The sequence below is a fragment of the Abramis brama genome (assembly GCF_963993115.1).
Source record: "Abramis brama genome assembly, chromosome: 10".
In the NCBI taxonomy this organism is placed as follows: Eukaryota; Metazoa; Chordata; class Actinopteri; order Cypriniformes; family Leuciscidae; genus Abramis; species Abramis brama.
In genome coordinates, this window is record NC_139972.1 from 32,919,090 (window position 1) to 32,940,051 (window position 20,962).

Below are 20,962 nucleotides of genomic sequence, written 5' to 3' on the forward strand. Positions count from 1 at the left end.
AAAGTATGTATTTTTTTTCTGTTAAAACAAGGGCTGTCACACTTAAAATGTTAAAATATAAGATTAATTATACATGGTTCATGCAGTTAAATTAACATAAGTATTTAATTTCACTTTATAAATGATTCATTCTGTTCTTTATGATTTCCACAAACTGCTTAGAACCTTCTGATCTGATTGGAACTGATCGCAGATACATCTTAATACCATCTAGTTCCTAGTAAAGCACCCGTTAATCAGTAAATGATGGATAAATTCCATTTATGAAAAATCCATTATGTTCTCAGGATGCTCGGACTTCAGAAACATGAACAGAACAACCAACAATAATGCAACATAGACGGAACAAAGATTAAATGAAAACAGGCTCAATATATACTAACTCGAACCAATGAGAGAAACGAGAAACAGGTGTGGTGCATTAATTAAACAATGAATAACCATGGAAACAAATCCCAACAATGGAAACGGAACAGGAAACGAAGCAAAACCAACAAAGAACCAGTAAACAACTCAAACTAAACTCAAACTCAGACATAACTGTCAAGTTCTGTTAATTTCATTGTGTTTTAGTTTGATCTTGTTCTGTTCCTGTTTGCCTGTGTTCCCTGTCATTGTTAGTTTCTAATTTGAGTTTCAAACCTGTTCTCTGTTCTATTGATTACTCTATTTATTACAGTTCCAGTGCATTTTGTTGCAGTTTAAGAAATAGAATCTGTTTTTTGTTTTTTTATGCAAGAGCGAGTAAATAGCACTTTTATAAATTTGTGTCACCTTCACAATATGCAAAACCTAAATATTACACATTTTATGTTATATTGCTTTCTTTCCTTAAAAAAAGAGCCCAGCATGTTAAGTCAAACATAAGAATCCTCCCAGATGTCACCACACATCTGAGCTCCACGGCTGCCAGAGACGTTTGCTCATCACATTCAAGAGAATAGTGACATGAATATATAATGTATTTGTCTTCAGCTTTAAGGCTGAAAAACTGCTGGTAATTTTGCACACTCTTGCTTGAGATGGTTTTCTTACAAATTGCGTAAGAAGGAAAATATTCTATAAACGGATATACAAACAAGTACTACACATGTATATAACCAACTAGACATCAATTGTGAAACAACTATATACAATTATTATTTTAGAATGGGTTAGGGTTAGGGTTAGTATAATAACCATAAGCATTAAATAATATTAACAACAACAATAATAATAATCATCAAAAATGTATTTGTAACAAAAACCTTTTTGAAAAGAGTGGACTTATTCCCTTTATACTGACAGCAGACATAATGTAATCAGTAAGCAATCAACCGTCATGCTCACCCCTCCACCGCACTACTTCACTGTACAGTTGCTCAGCAACTGTTTCCACGGAAATCACAGGAGCCTTCATAAAACAAAAGTTTCAGTGCAGGTGCTCAAAGAAAAAAATCTTAATAATTAAATGATGGGGAGGAAAAAAGCCAGAAGACACAAAAAGGAATGAATATTTATGCACAGAAGGATAAAAGATATGGTGTTCTGTTGAGGCAGATATATGAGCCAGAGATAGACAGAGATGGATGGATGGATGGATGGATGGATGGATGGATGGATGGATGGATGGATGGATGGATGGATGGATGGATGGATGGATGGATGGATGGATGGATGGATGGATGGATGGATGGATAGATAGATAGATAGATAGATAGATAGATAGATAGATAGATAGATAGATAGATAGATAGATAGATCTACAAATTTACACAGACACACAATGGCAAACCTGACTCCATGCGTTGTGCATTATTCATGAACTCTCTCTTCTTGTATCTCAAACAAACACTTTTAATAAGCAATGTCTGAAACACACTCATTAATGATACTAATGATCAACTAATGATCCCAAATTTTCAGCTCAGAATTTCATAGCTTGCTCAACACACTTTCATCTGTTTACCGCAATACTACACCAACCCTCATAACTTTTGTCTAACTAAACACTCGTGAACCTGCACACGCACCTGGAGTTCAGCTATCGTTATCTTGTGGTAAATCTTTTCCTCGTCTCGCCGTTCGTCCTGAGGAACCGTGATGTTAGCCAGCGCTGTCTCGAAGTCCAGAATTTGCTGCATCTGACCCCGAGTGGAATTCTTGTCTCCTCCCAACAACAATCCCAACTCTATCATGTAATCCAGATAAGCCTTCAACACCTAAACCCAGATCAGTGGCAGGCTATTAGACATGGACTAAAAGCTACTTTAAATATTACAAAATGTCTTTAAATATTGATACTTTAAGTTCTTCATGATACCTTCTCGTTTGTTTTATTGAGGTAATAATCTCGGGATGGGAGGAAGAGTCCTGATTGGTCAGCCTGGAGAAAGTTTACACAGGTGAGCAAACATCACAGGTGTGATAAATATAGCAAATACAATAAAACAAACATGGAACAAAAACTTTCAAACGGTAGATGTTCATTAAAACCTGATAACTGAGTCAATGTACCTGAATGACATTACTGTTAGAGTTTTTAGGGTCCACGCTGACACCAACAGTGAAGAAGGGCTGAGCTCTGTAAGGTCCAGAAACTATCTTTAAAACGTCCAGAAAATTATCTTTATCCCAGGACTCTGTGATGTTCCAGCCTCCTATCTACACACACACAAACACAGGAAAAACATCCTTCTAGCAAAAAGACTGAGGTGGTCCTACTGTAGAAATCAAAAGTGACCCTATTTACTATCTTTTACTATATTCATCATCTTTTTTTTGGATAAATGTGTTCGCTAACTGTATGCATTTAACCAAGAAAAAAATTCTCAGAAATGTTAAATGTGGGGACAAGAAATTATCTGTTTTATCTATTTATTATCTAACATATTTCATTAATGTTTCATATTGAGAAATGTAAAGAATGTGAAGAAAACGCAACAATTCCAAAATTGCATTACAATTCACATATTTTAATGTTAATGTCAGCAACGGTTTCAATAACAACAAGAAATGTCAGGATCCAAATGCGGCAGTAGATTTATTAAACAAAACTCAAAGAAACAAAATACTCAGAGTAATTAGACTATATCAACTGGAACAAAACAACCTGTAAATCAGAGGAGAACAGACAAATTAACTGAACAAAACACAGGGCGTAATATATCCCCCAATCAAGAAGGTGCAGCCTTGCCTCATTAACTATTAACTATAAAAATTACAAATAGTCCAACAGAGGAGTGCTGGAGGGGGCTTAGGTGGGGGACGCTGAGCAGTGAAAGTGAGAGTGACATGTGAAGGTCAAGTATGGTAACCCATACTTGGAATTTGTCCACTGCATTTAACCCATTCAAGTTAGTGCACACACATTAGGAGTAGTGAACACACAGTGCAAACCATGGACACACACCTGGAGCAGTGGGCAGACATTTTTGCTGTGGCGCCAAGGGAGCGATTGGGGGCTAGGTGCCTTGCTAAAGGGCACCTCAGTCATTTCCTGCCGGTATTGAGAATCAAACCCACAACTTTCGGGTTGCCAGTCCAGGCATAAGGGATGACCACTGGAGCCAGGGTGGAGCAGACAACATGAAGAGAGCAGGGATGAGACGAAGGCAGCAGAAGACAAGGTGGAGTTAGCAGTAAGAGGAGCCAGGGCGGAACCCCCAGCAGGAATCCTAAGACGTAAGCCCACAGCGGAGATGAGGGAGAGATGAGCCATGGTGGAGGCTTGGCAGGCAGAACCAGGGGGACAACTGACTGAGATGAGGCTGAGGGCGACACAGAAGGTCCTGAAAACCAAGGCAGAGCTGTGGGGGCAAACGGCCAAGGCAAAGCCAGGGTGCCGTCATACTGAGGCGGAGCTGGTGTGCCCGAGGACTGAGGTGAGGCGGAGGGAAGGTGGAGCCCGATGGAGCTAAAGGGGTGGAGGGATGACGAAGGCCCGTATATCCATGGCAATGGTAGAGCGACGACTGACCAAGGCTGAGGCGGAAGGACGAGGAAGCCCAGTGGAGCTGTAGGGACGATGGTCCCAGGTGGAGCCAAAGGGGGCGAGGAGCCATTGTGGAGCAGACAGGTCGACGAGCCGAGGTGGAGTGACAGGTTTGGAGGTTCTAGGTGGAGCAAACGGGTTGACAGTCCAGGGTTAAACTGACAAACTATCAGTCCAAGGCAAGACCATGATGCACTGAGCAGACAGCATAGGTGGAGACAAAGGACTGATGAGAGGCAGTGAAGACAGAGCAGAATGACTGGGCAGTGTAGACAGGAGTTTAATAACCAGTCTTTCTTGCCTATACTGGACACAGTCTAAGAACGGCCTCCTTGGCCGAAGCGGAACAGACAGACATCTCAGGAACAGGCAGAGGAGGTGGGAGCGGGAAGCAGGGAGGAGACATCAAAGACATCAATAACTCAGTTCTGATTGACAAAACAGGATCGATTCAAGATGGCAAAACAGTGCTAACAATTGTGATCTCCTCCAAATCAATCAGGGGCTCAGAATTCACCACATCCACCTTTGCTGACGGGACAGGGCTCCACACCATCCCCTCATATTCCACCAGTATTCCCTAGGTGACGGACAATGTTGCCAGCTCACGCACCTGGTCAGACATGTTCGGCTCGGGCTCCAGGGTGATATATGGCTCAGGCATTGGCTCTGGCATCGCGGCAGGCTCGGTTATCGCCCTTTGAGACGGTGTCGGCGACTGGCACAAAGTGCGCAACATGGGCGATTGCATTATGATCCATATTTTATTAGCTGAGAAATGAATGCAATAAACAATGGATTTCATAAGTAACAACTAGGACTGCTGAATTCTCTCTACAATTGACTGCAAATTTACATTCAGATCTCTTTTTTCATTATGATGTGGAAAGCCCAAGTTCCAACTCACATTCATTTTCTAGTTGAAATATGTCACATTACAGAAGCAAAATAAGATGCAAATGCCATTTCATGTTGATTTTAAAATGTTAAGATCAAAGGTATTCTTCTCTGGAAGAGTGAAATAAGACAAAAACTTGAAGTGCATGATTCGGGCTGACACCTAATATCAAAGCCAATTAAATTTCTCACCTCTGAGAATAAAACTATTCTCGGCTCTCTTCAACACTATATGCTCTATCACTGTGATCCCAAAGACACAGGATGACAAAAAAGAGCGACAGATTGAGAGAAGGACATAAGAGAAGGGTAGCATTTGTAAAAGTGTGTTCAAAAGGCAGCTCATTTGCCAGTGCAAATTTTTCCCAGCCGTATCTCTTTTAAACCTTCCAGAAGGCAGGTGTGTGGGGAGGGGTGTAAATTAAGTAGATGAAGTGCTGTTTGACATCACTGCTTTGTGTATGTTACACGGATTAATCTTTCAGGTCTGTGCTGAGAGTTAGTTTCAGAGCTTTCTTCTTCAAATTGGCTGATTCAGAGAGATAGAAGTGAATGAAAACATCTTTCACTGAAGGATGTCTACATAATTTCAAGGCTCGCTGGTTTTAAACCAAGAGGAATTGATAGTATCGTAGCCATTTTGAGACAAGTTATCTTGCTCAGATCAAATAAAGGATAACACACAGAAAATTAATCCAAAAATTAAATCAGGCATCAAAGTAAATCAAAGGTCATTCTACAAAATTGGTATTTTGTGTCCCTAATTAATATACATAAAAATTACTACAAATAAATAGCTGACACCAACTTTTAAAGTTGTTATAAGCATTTTTCTAAACACAAAAAAAATCCAATTTTCATTGATTTTAAAATTAATTTTCCTTTTCTTCACAAGGATACCTTTGTGCCTCCTCACCCGTGTTTTGCTGTAGTAAATATGCAAATTGCATTTCTGCATCTCTGCAAGGACAAATAAAGTTCTCCTCTTTTTTTATCAGTTGGTTTTACAGTTTCATGTTAAGGATAATGTTACCATGTAAAGGATCATGTTAGCATGATTTTGTATAGTAAACAATTCAATATTGCATATAAACATTTGCATTAGCTTTACTTTAAAGAAACCTTCTTGAAATGGAACAGGTTCCCAATTCCTGTTTGCACTGTTTACCCTCCACACCAGAGTGGGCGCCACAGAAACACTTACCTTTGCAATCAAGTCGATGAGTGGTTGGGCTCCGAGCTCTTCTATTCGTTGTTCATTGAGACAGGAAAGATAGTAGGACTGCGTCTTTCTCTCTGCCTCACTGCTTGAATTAAAGGTGCCATTTTCTACAGGAACACATAAGAAATTGCATTTGAGTTAAAAAAAATTGTATCACCAAAAGATGAAAACTGTCATCATTTACTCACCCTCATGTTATTCCGAACATTATCCAAATTTCTTTCTTCCATATAATACAAAATAAATTTTCAAGCTGCTCTTTAACTTAAAACAAAATAAGAGGTATAGGCCAAGGTATAGTTATAGGTTTTATTTTTATTTTATTATGCTTTCATCAAATTATTCTTCAAAATTACTCCTTTTGTGTTTGGAACAACATTGGGTGACTAAAAGTGTGACTAAAACATGACCATTTTCATTTTTAGGGGAAATATTCTAGAGCTTCTAATATTCTAAAATTCATATATAGCTATATTTATAATATAGCTTCTAAAATTTTAGAGCTTGATGCTAAGGCAAAATTATCCCACAGAAATAAAAGGACATGAAGGACAAGAGACAGGAACGTCACATAGATAAGGGGGAAGCTTGGAGCGCACCATCACTAGGGTAAACAAACATGACAGCAGGGAGAACAAGTTGTGCGCGGGTCACTGCACAGGGTCATGAAACAGCCATCTGAGTTTCTCCAGCTGCCTGACAAGCTGACAAGACGGTGCCCTCTGATTGGCTCCCGTCATGTTGCATGTAATGATGGTAAGTAAGCAGAAGCAATGCAGTTGAGGTAAACTGAGTCAGAACTGGATGACACATCCATGACAGCTGCCCTCGCACGACAAAACGTGACGAAATTCAGATGGCATTGGCGAGCCAAACAACCAGGGTGGTTTTCATCCTCAATAACCTCTGTCATCAGTCGCAGTCAAAACACTGTGTGCCGCAGCTGCCAGCGGGAAGACATGCAGAGGGGAAAAGCACTGCCACTGTCATGCTAACTTTATTCACATGAGAAATGGCAAAATAAAGAGGATAAATCCAGGACAGGTGATTGGCAGTGTTTGGCAAAACTCCAAAAACGTACCTATACATTCAATTTACTGCAGTTTCCTTTAGAAAGGGAACTCACGCTTCGTCCTCTAGGGGTCGCTATGGGTGGAATGCCTCCGGCATTACCGGTGTCTGAAGCATGAAGCTAAACACGACTTGACATTTGCAGACGAAAGCCTATGATGTCATCACCAGTGCGACCGTGAGATAAAAAGGCACCTGTGAAATATGTCATCCTCCTTCTTGTCTTCAGGATACCTGTTTGTTTGAACGTGTGTCTAAACAAGGCGATTATGGCAACTGACGCAAAGTCTTTCAGGCAGTGTGTGCATCCATGTCAGCGTGACACACAATGACACACACGAAATGTGCATCATTGCATGGGCGGGGGCTGTTTGCGTGCATTGTGAGCGCCTTTCTATGAAGAAACTTCGCTCTCGTCTTTCCTTTATCTTGAGGGAATCAGGACAGCCATCTGTGCTTCGCAGTTCAGGAGCTACTGCAACTGAGACGAGTAGGAAACTGAGGTTGTGGGGCTCGCAGATGGAGCTTGCGGATGAATTCGAGAAAGGTATGAATATTTAGCATTCATCTGTGGCTGACAAGAGTGAGCTGGCGGATGATGATGATGTGCTGCCTCACGCCATCCGATCCGGCAGCGAGCACGCTCCTGGCTTCAAGCCATGACGAGCAGGACAAGGCTGATGAGATCGATGATGCTTCCGAGCGCTCTCAGCCCGCCTGCCCTGCATATGACAAGTTACTGGAAGTTATGTCCCATTCCACGCCGAGATTAGATCTGCCATGGAAACGTGTGCAAGCTCCCTCGTAGCCACCTCGATGAGCGCTTCCTTGATGAACACTTCCACACTCAGGTGAATTAAGCTGATGTTGAGAGGATGCAGTTGTATGGGTATGCGGCGATGCCTCCGATTAAAGAGACGCGGGCTAGCTATCTCTCGGTGGGCGAGGCATCCGCATTGAAGGCTCCGACTCTGCCTACTAAACTGTTGCGTGTCTACCAGGCCGACCTGCTGAAGGACCTAGACCAGGGCCAGGGGCTCCCCCTGAGGCTGTAGAGGAGCTGTGCCGCAACCACAGATTTCTTTCTCCTCGATGCACCTGTTTTGCCATCTGAGCACATCGGCACATCTGGCGAGACGGTGTTAGGTGAAGTTTAGAGAGGAAGGGTGCTCTACCCTTCCTTCGGGGGGTAGAGCACTGAGGAGGTGTGAAGCCAAAGGGAGAAGGAAAGATCTGAGGGAAGTGATCGAGAATAAATGCAATCAGCGTTTCAAGGACCCAGAGGTGAAATAGCATCTGCCTCCTTCCCCCCTCCTTGGGTCTAAGTTGCTAGGCTCTCTCCGAGCCTCCTTGGTCACTGTTTAACCAGAGTGTTGTTAGGCTTCCTCTCACTTAGAGTCATTCTGTTAGAGGCCTCTGCTCCTTTTAGCTCTTATTATTGTGTCGGGCTGCTAGCACTGTTGTGTAGTCTCCTTGACAGACATAGGACATACTGTTATTTTGTCCAATGAGCTCAGTCATAGGTTAAGCTTTAGGCGAGCGTTGCTAGGCCTCCTCTCGCTAGAGAGAGTTATCCTATAAGGCTTCCGCTTCCACTTCCCAGAGCTCCACTATGACAGCATTAAGTGTTATAGGTTCTTTGTGAGCCTCACTGTAAGGCGTCCTGAGCGTGGGGTGTAGTTAGGAATCCTCTCAATTTAGAGAGTAGTCGTGTTGAGGCCTCCGCTCCTAGAGCTCGCCTAGCTGTTTGCCAAGTTGTTAGGCTCTCTGTGAGCCTCCCTGGCTACTGCGCTTTCGCTCTGTAAGAGCTCCGCTAGGATAGTAATTGCGAGTTGCAGGCTCTCTGTAAGCTTCCTTGCAAGATGTCCTGAGCGTGGGGCGTCGTTAGGCTACCTCTCAATTTAGAGAGTCATTATGCTGAGGCCTCCTCTCCTAGAGCTCGGCTATGTTTTGCTAAGTAGCTAGGCTCTCTGTGAACTTCCTTGACTATCGTGAGCGTTGACAGGCGTCCTCTCGCTGTAGAGTTATTTGTTTGAGGCTTCTGCTCCCTTGAGTCTGCTGAGTTGTTAGGCTCTCTGTCAGCCTCCTTGGCTACTGCGAGCATTGTCAGGCCTCCTCTCGTTAGAGAGAGTCATATGTTCAAGGTCTCCACTCCCTTAAGTTCCGCTAGGATAGCGATTGCGGGTAGTAGGTTCTCTGGGAGCCTCCTTGCAAGATATCACATGTGTGGGGCGTTGTTAGGTTTCCTCTCGATTTAGAGAGTCATCATACTGAGACCTCCACTCCTAGAGCTGGACTAAGTTGGCTAAGTGGTTAGGCTCTCTGTGAGACTCCTTTGCTACTGTGAGTGTTGTCAGGCCTCCTCTCGCCAGATAAAGTAACATTCATTGAGGCCTCTGCTCTCTTGAGCTCCGCTGGGATAGCAATTGCAATTTGTTGGCTCTCTGTGATTCTCCTTGTAAGCTGTCCTGAACGTGGAACGAAGCTAGGTCTCCTCTCGATTTAGAGAATCGTCTTACTTAGTCCTCCGTTCCTAGAGCTTGGCTAGATGGTAGGGTAGTATACCGGGTTGTTAGGCTCTCTGGGAGCCTCCCTGGCTACTACTACCTCCTGCCACCTGCCAATGTCAAGTTCATTATCGTGTTTAGATTCATGCTATTCTACATGCGTAACCTGAGACGTTTCCAGCTGAAATGAACATTATTGGCACCAACAACTTTCATTATTTTATAACTATATTTAGAGCATTTTCACATTTGGCTCCGAAACTCTGGAATAGTCTTCCTGATACTGTTCGTTGCTCGGACTCGCTCTCCCAGTTTAAAACTAGATTAAAGACGCATCTTTTCGGCCAGGCATTCATATAATATTGTTAATCTTACAGTTCAAACTACAATCCGGCCTCTAGTTCATAAATGCCAGAGGAGAACTGGCCCCGACTGAGCCTGGGTTCTCCCAAGGTTTTTTTTTTTTCTCCATTAGGTCACCTGATGGAGTTTTAGGACACCATTAGGCCACTTGATGGAGTTTTTTCGGTTCCTTGCCACTGTTGCCTTTGGCTTGCTCAGTTGGGGATATTTTGGGGATATTTAATTTTATTCTATCAATCAATAAATTCCACTAGAAACAAACCTTGTTGTATTATTTTATTTTAATTTAATACTGTGAAGCTGCTTTGATACAATCTGTATTGTGAAAAGCGCTATACAAATATACTTGATTTGATTTGATATTTTTCACACAAATTACAATTACAGGGTCAGTTTATCATTTCACACAAATTACGATTACAGGGTCAGATTATCAATTAATAAATACTTATTTTTGTGCAGTTGTTGAAGGCACAAGACGATGATGAAGATAACAATAATATTTATTTAAACAGATACCGGCAGAACAGACACAACCACGCTAACACATACGAGAACCGACAAAGGACTGAACAGAACAGGGAGTATAAATACACAGAAGGAAACTAACTAGACAGGTGTAGAAGGTAAACTAATTAGGGACAAACGAGCACAGGTGCAGACAATCCATGACATGGTGATGACGTGGTGGTGACAATTTGTAAACTAATACATCTTGATGTTTGCATCACATAGCCAGCTCCATATGTATCCACTTTTTTCCTGAGTAAATTATGTGCGCAGTCATTATACTTCCGTTTGTATGCTGTCCTGTTCTCATCTCTATAGGAACCCATTGTTAAAACGGGGTAAAAAGAAAGAATAAATTAATTAAACAGAAATTTTTTGAAGATTACTACAAATAAAAATGAGTGCAGTGTTAAGCTGTGCTATTGTTGGCTGCTACAGCAACAGCAATAAGAAATTCCTAGAAAATAGTTTTGAGGACCAGCAAATCTGAAAAGAATGTCCGTGTATGGTGCCGTATGCCTTGCATTTTATGCCAAAGACTGAAAGAGAAGACTGTGGTATCTGACAGGAATTATAAATCAATGAAGCACAAGAGACAAGAGTAGCAAACTTAATCCATCTTATTTATTCTTCAGTTCTCACACATTATGTCACAATACTGTACACTTTTCAAAATAGTAGTCAACAACAATTCAGTTATAAACAATACATTTCCCCCTTTTTTAAAGAACAGAATATTACATCAGAGTTAAGTTAGATAGTCCTTTAACCAACTAGGCTTCCAAAAATCACGTTTAGGTCTAGTGGCATGAGTGTCTTTGTAGTGAGCCGTGTTCTTAGCCAGAGATGTTGGTGTGCATGGAAATGCAGTGATATCTGAAGCATTCCATGTCTTTCCATCACTAAGAACCAATGTACCCACCAACAGTCTTTTGGCAACTGTGAGAAGATTGGAAAACTTTCTGTGCTTTTTGTGTATCAGTCTACTTTTTCATTTTGTGTTGCAGCCACGTTACCCTTTGACGAACAGTCGTGTCAGTTTGCCGGGTGCACAGGAGCAGATGTTAAAATATACAGCCTGTGCGCATTTGCCTGCCATAAAGTAGATAAAAGGGTAAAGTAACAGTTGCAGCATGTGGAGTGCTACGGTGCACCTACAAGTCAGTTACCACAGGTTTCCATGGTTGATGTTGCTGGATGGCCATTTGGAGTGTTTGAGCACACGGTTGAACCTCTCTACAGCACCATTAGCTGCCGGGTAGTAGAGAGGAACGATGGTGACGAATATTCCTTCCTTCCAGAAAAACAGTGAAAGCAGCAGAGGTAAACACTGTTAACTGTAACTATACTCAATGGATTTCTATGGCGGCTGAAGACTGATGACAGAAACGAAACCCCACAATCCATAGTGACAGTGTGAGTAAAAGAGACCTCAGGCCATTTGCTGTAATAATCCATTAATGTTATAGCAAACCTGTAGTCGGATGCAGCAGTGTCAAATTGCCCGACTATATCCACAGCCACTTTCTGCCATGGCAGCGGCAACGGCTGGAGAGGAGCAGGATGTGGCTTAACAGTTTTGTCATTGAGCTGACACACATGGCTGGAACGGACAGCATCATGAACCTGAACATCCGTCCCTGACCACCAATAGAGGTCGCAAAAGCGTTGTTTGGTTCTTACCTCTCCCTGATGTCCTTTGTGCACTATTGAGACCAGCACAGATTGAAGAGCAGCAGGTGCAATCAGCCATGAGCCTCAAAAGATGAAGTTGCACTTAACAGACATTTCCAGATGCAGATTATAGTACGGCAACAACTCACTATCCAGACCCTTGGGTGAAGGAGGTCAACAATGAGAAATCTTTGTACAAAGTTTGGTTAGAACAGGACAAGAAGCATATGCAGCATCAACAACAGAAAGAGAATTACTAGCAGCAGAAAAGCAACAAAGTCCTCAGAGCTGGAGCAATCGCATTATCTGCAGGAGGGCAAACATGACAGATAATCAGCAGGAGCAATTTGAATTGCCTGTACATGTGATTCATCAGGAAGGAGACCCTCCGTTAAAAGATTATGACCTAAGAACAGCAGGCTGGTATGGCGGAAACAACACTTGTCTTTATTGAGCTGCAAGCCAGCAGCAGGGTCGGCCCGCGGCATAGGCGGAATAGGCAAATGCTAGGGGCGCCATTCATCCATAGGGGCGCCAAAATGAGCGAACGAGTGAATTTTATTTATTTAAAAAAAAATGATAATACTATTTTAAAACCATTAATTCGAAATGCTACCAAATAAAGTGCACAAAAAAAAAAAAAAAAAAACTCCACAAAAACTTAACTAAGTCCCCCGACTCCGGTCCGGCGCATCAATCTTCCTCCGCCCAGCGAGTGCTTGAAGAGTGTCAGAAATAGAGCGTGCGCGATCAGTTGTTGGTAATTTGTTGTGTAGCGTCGCCCCTCGCCGCATCCAATGTAGACAGCATTGCTTTTGTTTCAGGGTAATTAACACACTCAAGCATCAACAGGCCTGGCAGCTCACGCCAGGTCTAGACACGGTGAAAGTTACCTGATTGTGACGGATGGCCGAATTTACATGACACATTATAAATTAGCATTATGTGTGTGTGTGTGTGTATATATATATAGGCTAAATAATCATGAACACAATGATGGGGTAAAATAGGCTGCATGGGGCACCAGGTAAAATCTTGCCTAGGGCAGCAAAATGATCAGGGCCGGCCCTGGCCAGCAGCTTCTAGTCGTTGTAAGACCGCTTGAAGTGCTTTGTCATGCATAGACATGTCACATCCGTGGATGATAATGTCCAGGTAATTTTCAGCACCTCATTTTCTGAAATGCTGCAGGTGCTGAAGCCAATCCAGTCTGTTGTGAGTAATAAAGGCTGTGAGGCCACAACTGTCCTCAGGGGCACTTGGTATTAAGCGTTAGTCAGGTTGATGGTAGAGAAAACAGTAGAACCTTTTATAGCAGAGAGTAGTTCATCCATGTGTGGCAATGGAAAAGAGTCCACAGTCACTGCTTTATTTGGACCCCTGAGATCAACACACATCCCAATTTTACCTGACTTTTTCTGTATAACATGGTCAATGTGTTCTATCACCCCAGCTGCTTGCAAGCAATACAAACACAGTTGTGACGTTTCATCCAGCTTTACGCAGTGTATAAAGTTTTTAGCACATCCAACTCAGTTGACTCAGCAACAGTGTACTGAAAGACTGGCACAGGAGAAGCAGGCACAGGAAGGGCATTAGGAGGTATGACTTGATTGTTTTCAATCCTCACATGCAGTACAGACTACAGAGCAGGTCCCTCCCCATGAGTGGTGTCTCTTTGTTCACAATGAAGAACGTAGCAGGAACTGATTGGTCATGAAGAGGAACGTTCACGGACAAACATCCAACCACCAGAATTTGGGCTTTTGAATTCGTTACAAGCCTGGCTGTGGGTTGCGACAACACAACGTTACTTAAGTGGTATGCATAAGTGCTGTAGGGCAGGATAGATATGGAAGACCCTGTGTCAACCACCAAATCTACTACACAAGTCTGTGAGTCAGAAGTAGGTATAGTCACTGTACTTGTAATGCTGTGAGTAAGAGCTGAATATTCCATGTACAGTACAGTAACTTCTGGTAATTAAATTTTATGGACCTCATGTGTATTTGATTGCACTGATCGGCACAGTTCAGCGTAATGTCCAATCTTTTTACACTTCCTGCATGTTGCAGTTGCAGCCGAGCAGTTCCCAGCATTAGCTAAATGTGCCTCCGAGATTAAACACGTGCCAAACACTATAAAACACTTGCCAAATGGACTCTTTGTATTCATGCTGGTTTCAAATGGTTTTTCAAACATTTCAAACAAAGTTTAAATTTAACAACTTAATGTCATGTGGTGTAACCATTAAGTAAAAAGTACTAAAAAAAATTCTTACACCATAAAAACATGTAAATACATAGATCAGGGGTGTCAAACTCATTTTGGTCTGGGGGCCGCATACAGCTTAATCTGATCTCAAGCGGGCCAGACTAGTAAACTCATAGCAAACTTACATAGAACTAACAATAAGTCCACTTTTTTCTTTGTATAATTGCAAAGAAGAAGTAAATTATAAAAATCTTTATATTAAATGAATTGTCCTTTTACAAAATATATTATGAACAACCTAAGTAGTATGTGCAATTTCAACAACACTATTACTCAGTTAAACATTTATTTAAGTACATTATGTATAAAAACTGATCACAGTTATTGTACAATGTCGCAAAACATTTAATCACAGTTTTGTGGAACTTAAAAACACTGTCCTGCATGTTAACAAATCAAACATCAAAATATAGAAATTATTTAAAATCTATTTTCCAATTCTGAACACATGAATTGACTCCACACAATTAAAATTTTAAGTGGCAGCTGTTTTAAAAAAAATCTTTGTAAAATTTGCTAATTTATACATAAGTATGTATGTTTTTTTAAAACAGAGGGTTTTTTTTTTAAAGTAAACAAATTTACTTTATCAATTTGCCCCTGAAACTTGGCATCTTTTAGCCTGCACAAGTGCATCAATATCAGGCATCATGTCCTGAGTAGCAGCCAATTTTAGAATCTCATTTAAGTGCTTATGTGTGAGCTTTGAGCGCAGCTTTGTTTTATTAATGTTCATTACTGAGAAAACTTGCTCACAAAGGTAGGTAGTTCCAAACATGCACAACATTTTTGCAGCCAGTGCTGTTAATTTAGGATAGCCTGGCAGGAGATACTGATCAAATGTGTCCAAGCCCACAGAGGCAAATTTTTCCTTCAATTCTACATCACACTGCAAATCAATTATTTCAAGTTGCATGTCAACGGGCACATCAGAAGCTCTGACTGTGAATGGTGAGCGAAAAACTGCGAATTCTGTCTCGAGTTCGCTAAAGACCTGAAATCGTTTCTCAAACTCCCTCAGCAACCCTGAAATCTTGACTTTGTACTGTCTCACGTCAGGATTAACGCTTGCTGCGCACACATCTCTTAGACAGGGAAAATGAGCAGGGTCACCGCTTGCCATCTGCGTCTCCCATAACGTGAGCTTTAACTTGAATGCACGTATGCTGTCATAATACTGTGTTACATTTTTTTGCGTCCTTGCAACATTTTGTTCAGATTATTCAAGTGCTCTGTAATATCAACCATAAATGCAAGGTCCTGCAGCCATAGTGGGCACTGTAATTCCTTAACAGGTTTACCTTTTCCCTTACAGTCACTGAGAAGGCTGTCAAACTGACGATGATTGAGACCTCTGGCTCGGATGAAATTAACAGTTCGGACAACCACCTCCATGACGTGATTCATTTTTAACGACTTGCAGCATAATGCCTCCTGATGCAAAATGCAATGAAATGTCCAAAAATCACCCCCTCCATTTGCGGCTTGTACTTTCTCTCTGAACTTTGTCACAACACCTGCCTTTTTCCCGATCATTGACGGCGCACCATCAGTAGCCAGGCTTACGGCGCGGGACCAGTCCGCCCCGACTCTGTCCAGCGCTCCAATGACGGAGCGGAAAATGTCCTCAGCTGTTGTGGTGTCGGTCATAGGCACCAACTCAAGAAACTCCTCTGTGACAGTCAAAGTCTCGTCAACTCCACGAATGAATATGGCCAGTTGAGCGACATCCGTAATATCAGTACTCTCATCAATTGCAACAGAAAATGCCAGAAATGTGCCACTCTGTGTCCACTTTTCTCTTTTTTTTTTGACAAAGACATTTCGCTGATGAGGGTGCCAGGGCCAACAGAAAAGCAGGTAAACTGATAGAACAAAACGCCACTCACTCAGACCCTGAAGCTCAGAGCTGATGGCGCGCGCGCCTGTATGATGTGACGACGTAAGAGCGTCGGGGCGGCGCCCGCGCCATCAGCCAAAGAATTGGCGTGATTCTATAAGGCTTCAGACAATCGGCACACCCAGAGGGCGTTGCCACTGCATCTTAAAGCTACGCAGTGTTGAGTGAACGAACCAAACGCCACTCAGACCCTGAAGTTCAGTGCTGCTGTTAGTTCCGCCGATTTTTTTCATCTTGAAAATTTATCCCCCAGGCCGGGCTGAACCCCCTGGCGGGCCGGTTCCGGCCCGTGGGCTGTAAGTTTGACACCCCTGATATAGATCCTAACCATTATTTTCAGAAAAAGTTTTTTTATGCATATTTTTCATTGCTAATTCAATGTTTTGGGGGAACATCACCAATTGACAATAAAAACTTTACCATGTCATATAAAAAGGTCGAATTATTTTAATATTTTATAAGACTTGCTGACCTTGCCATACCAGGGTTCTTCTCATGGTATAATTTCCTTCTTCTCTGCACGCTTCTTGCACCACATGACTTGGCAGACAACCGTTTATGACAAAATTGCTTCACTGCTTATATTCATTATAGAAGATGTGTAATTGTATGTATGCATTCCATTTTTAATGAATTATATACAAAAATGGATCTGGACCAAAAAGCCATCTAATATAATGTTGCAATTTCATTTTGTGTTTCTAGTGGCACATAAATTATACACTTTATCTTTAAACATCTCAACCAAACAAGGAACACACAGAGGTGTGAACAAACAGATAAAGGCACACAAATGATGAGTCGCAAACATACATGAAACCACCCACTCCTGAACACACAATTATGCTTGTCATCGTGATCTTTGATTGGTGCTCTTAGTTGTTGTCATGGTAATACACCTCACACTTCTTTGGAGGAGGAATAATTCACTCTGCTTTTTGTGTTTTCATACACATCTGTGTTGTGCGAAAGAGAGATGGCGTAATTAATCTACAACATGATCGTTTAAGCAAACAATCCCTAAACCACCTCTTACATTTCACATTCGTTTCGCATTCCCCTATATTCTTGCTCATTTTTCTTTTCTGTAGTATTTTATCCTCCTAACAGCGCAATTACATTAAGGAACAGGAGGCAGGAATATTCAAGTAATAAATTCTCATGGGAACAGTGGCAGTCCAATTACCGGTCAGCAGGTCTAGTCTAGAGAGAGGACACACGGTGAGAAAGGAATGGGCTTTGGCATGACTCGCTGCTCGTCTGGCAGAATTCAGAGCTGATCTTGTTCTATTTCCAGATTTTGCTTGTGTTTGTTTGTGTTCGCTGGGCAAAAGGTGACCATCAACCAGGCGCATTGGCACAAAGAGCTAATTTGTCTTTTTCAGAGTTTCTCCATGTGAGGGCAAAGCGTACGCTTACAAACACATAATCTGACTTCACAACTCCCCGTTTTTGTTTTTGTTGAAATAATTTCCCTTCCCAGCACTCAATTTGGTGTATCATCTACACTTTTCATTCTTTCTATTTTAGTCACAGAACTATTGTGTAAATATCTGTGGTAAATATCACTGCAGTGTAAAAAAAAAACTGGTTGAAACATTTCTCCCATTACACAGTACACCACCCAGTCCATATTTTAATGTGCAGATATTATTGCAAAATAATACATATCTGCAAAAACTACAATATAATACATGTCATGATAAAATATTTATTGTATTGTTTCATTTCAAATTATATTTTTATTTTAAATAATGGTTTCACTTTATTTTGATGGTCCCTTTAACACGTTCTGTTGACTATAAGTAACGCTGCACCTACATGTCTACTAACTCTCATTAGAGTTTTAGTTAAGTATTAGTAGACTGGTAGGGTTAGGGTTAGATTAAGTTGACATGTAGTTGCAAAATTACTTATAGTCAGTAGAGTGTCTGTTGGAGGATCATCACAATAAAGTGTTTGCAGATATTAAGCAGACAGTCTACTTATACTCCAATGAAAGTTAGTTGACATATAGTTGCAAAGTTACTTATAGTCAACAGCACGTTCAAAAGGGACCATCAAAATAAAGTGTTACCAAAATAATTTATCCCAAAACTCTGCAGTGTAAACAAGAATTTATTTTATGACTTGGACCAGTAAGTAGTCACCTAGCAACCACACCCTAACACCCTAGTAACACCCTAAAAAACACCTTATGCCGGGGACACACTTAACGACTGTAAGATTATGAATGTAATTTGATACGTACGACTGATCATGCCCAAATGCGCCGAGTCAGAGACAGTTGCGTTCAGTCGGTGTTTAAAATCTACTCCAGTCATTGGGAACAGTCTATAAGTGTGTTCAGTTCAGTTTTAGAATGTTTCAGCGAGTAGTTAAGTGTGTCCTCTGCATTATTATTAGGCTGCATAGATTAGGTCAGGAACCGGGAACACTTCCTTTAACACCTGATGTACTCGTTACCTCATAAAAAGAATAGCATCTACGCTAATTTTAGACTTTCTGTTTATTCCGAGGTTAACTGTAATCAGCCGGATCCGGGCCGTATCCAGATCAGATGGCGGACCTGCGCCTAGACACAACCACAACGCATCCCTGAAGTGTCAGCAGAGATTGTGTCAACTAGACTCCCCCCTGTGAAGGCCTCATCGACACGACAGCCATCGGCACTGATCCTCAACAAACCCGTCTCCATACTGACGTGATGACTCCGATCTTCAACCAGATGGAACTGGATAATATTCTGATTGTTCCAATCCAATCTGACTTCTGATCTATAATGCTGCCTGAATCATAATCATACACTTTTCGTTCGTTCGTTGGCCCCCCGACTGAGCCTGGTTTCTCACAAGTTTTTTTTTCTCCATTCTGTCACCTGATGGAGTTTTGGTTCCATGCCACTGACGTCTTTTTTGCCTTTCTTCGCCTTTGTCGCCATTTGCTTTTGGCTTGCTTAGTTGGGGACATTTAATTTAATATTCAACAATATTATTGATCTGCTGCATTGACACCATTATATGAAAACTGAACTGAGCTGGACGATGACATCATATTTTTCTCCAGAGTGGCTATATTTATAAATTAACTAAATTAATAACTTTTCTTAACTTTTCAAGCAACTACTTACCAACACATTGGCAACCACCTACAGTATATACCGTAACCACCCAACAACAACCTGCTACCAACCAGAATACCCTAGCATACACCCAGCAACAACCCAGAACACCATGGCAACCACCTAGCCATCCTCTGGTAACAAACCTTGAACACCCTAGCAACCACTTAGCAACACCCTGGCAACCACCTCCAGTAGAACATCCTAGTAATCACCTAGCAATAACCCAGCAACCAATCAGAACATTCCATCAAACACCACAGCAACCACCTAGCAATTTCCTGGCAACCACCCATAACCCAATAGCAAACACCTAGCAACAATCAAACAATCACCCAGAACACCCTGCCAACCCCTTAGCAACACCCTGGTAACAACCTTGAACACCCTAGAAACCCATTAGCAACATCCTGGCAGGATCATTTATCATTTTTGCAATACGGAAGCCCTGGAGTGTGATGTCATGTACTGTTGCCCATGCTCATAGTATCAAACTCATAAAATCCAGTGTGAGTTTATCCCACCACTCCTTCTTCTCAACCTTTTCTTCCTTTCTGTTTTCCTATCCCCCCCCCCTCCCCCTCTCTCTCCCTCCCCCTCCCCCCCTCTCTCCCTCTCTCTCCCTCTCTCCCTCTCTCTCTCTCTCTCTCTCTCTGCAGGGGGCTGCATCAGTTCTCTGACGCAGGTCATTAGGGAATACTCTTCATTTACTGTTCACTGGAGCGTTGTGTTCACTTAAGCATGCAGAGGTGTTCACTGGCCCAATCACACACACCACAAAGAACCACAAAAGATGTTTCACATATCTAAGAGTAATTTGAGATCAAAAATATGTTCATATAAGGCGAGTGTTATTAAATGTGCAGAAGGGTGAGAGGGTGCCTGTGGGTGTGATGCAACATGCAGTGTCAATGTGATGGAGTATCATCAGAGCAAAACGGCTACAGGGACCCCAGTGTGAGAGCGCATTCATTAGACAGAGAGAGAGAGCTTGATCACAGCCAGTGCATTACAACAGGTTATTAAATAGTCTGATAGACCAACAATTAGAGAGAGGGATGGAGCAATGCGTTTAAACACAAAAGAAATTACATTAGCATTCCTGTGCAGAACTCCAGAGCTCGCAAGGCAGCAAATAAGTAAACCCGAGAATTCAATAAACAGTTTGTTGAAAAATGAAAAGTTGCATTCAGATATACATCGTGGGAGTTAGAGGGAGAGAGAGATTGATGAGACTTCCAAAATATGGTTGATTTTCCATTAATTAGTGTTGTTTGCTAAGACAAACATCAATACTGCTATTTATCATACTTAGAGTTTTAGGTTTGTACAATACAGTATGTAAAATATGCTTAGCCTATGTAAAGTCACATGGCTTAAGGAGAGGTGCTCTTACTTTTCTAAAGGCTCACTATACAAGATAATTGTGCCGTTTTTTTTGGTCCAATTC

The 20,962-nt window shown here is 41.8% G+C and overlaps 1 protein-coding gene across 4 annotated transcripts in view; it reads right to left on the minus strand.

Annotated features, from left to right (window-relative positions):
• The window catches only part of ece2b (endothelin converting enzyme 2b), a 70,390-nt gene that overhangs the window by 13,904 nt on the left and 35,524 nt on the right, over positions 1-20,962 (minus strand). For all 4 annotated transcript variants that reach the window (XM_084126096.1, XM_084126098.1, XM_084126097.1 and 1 more), the window contains 4 exons: positions 6,075-6,199; positions 2,497-2,643; positions 2,303-2,365; positions 2,013-2,201 (listed from right to left, as the gene is read on the minus strand). In XM_084126096.1, coding sequence (XP_083982222.1) covers positions 2,013-2,201; positions 2,303-2,365; positions 2,497-2,643; positions 6,075-6,199 — 524 coding nt within the window. The remainder of the gene's footprint in view (positions 1-2,012; positions 2,202-2,302; positions 2,366-2,496; positions 2,644-6,074; positions 6,200-20,962) is intronic.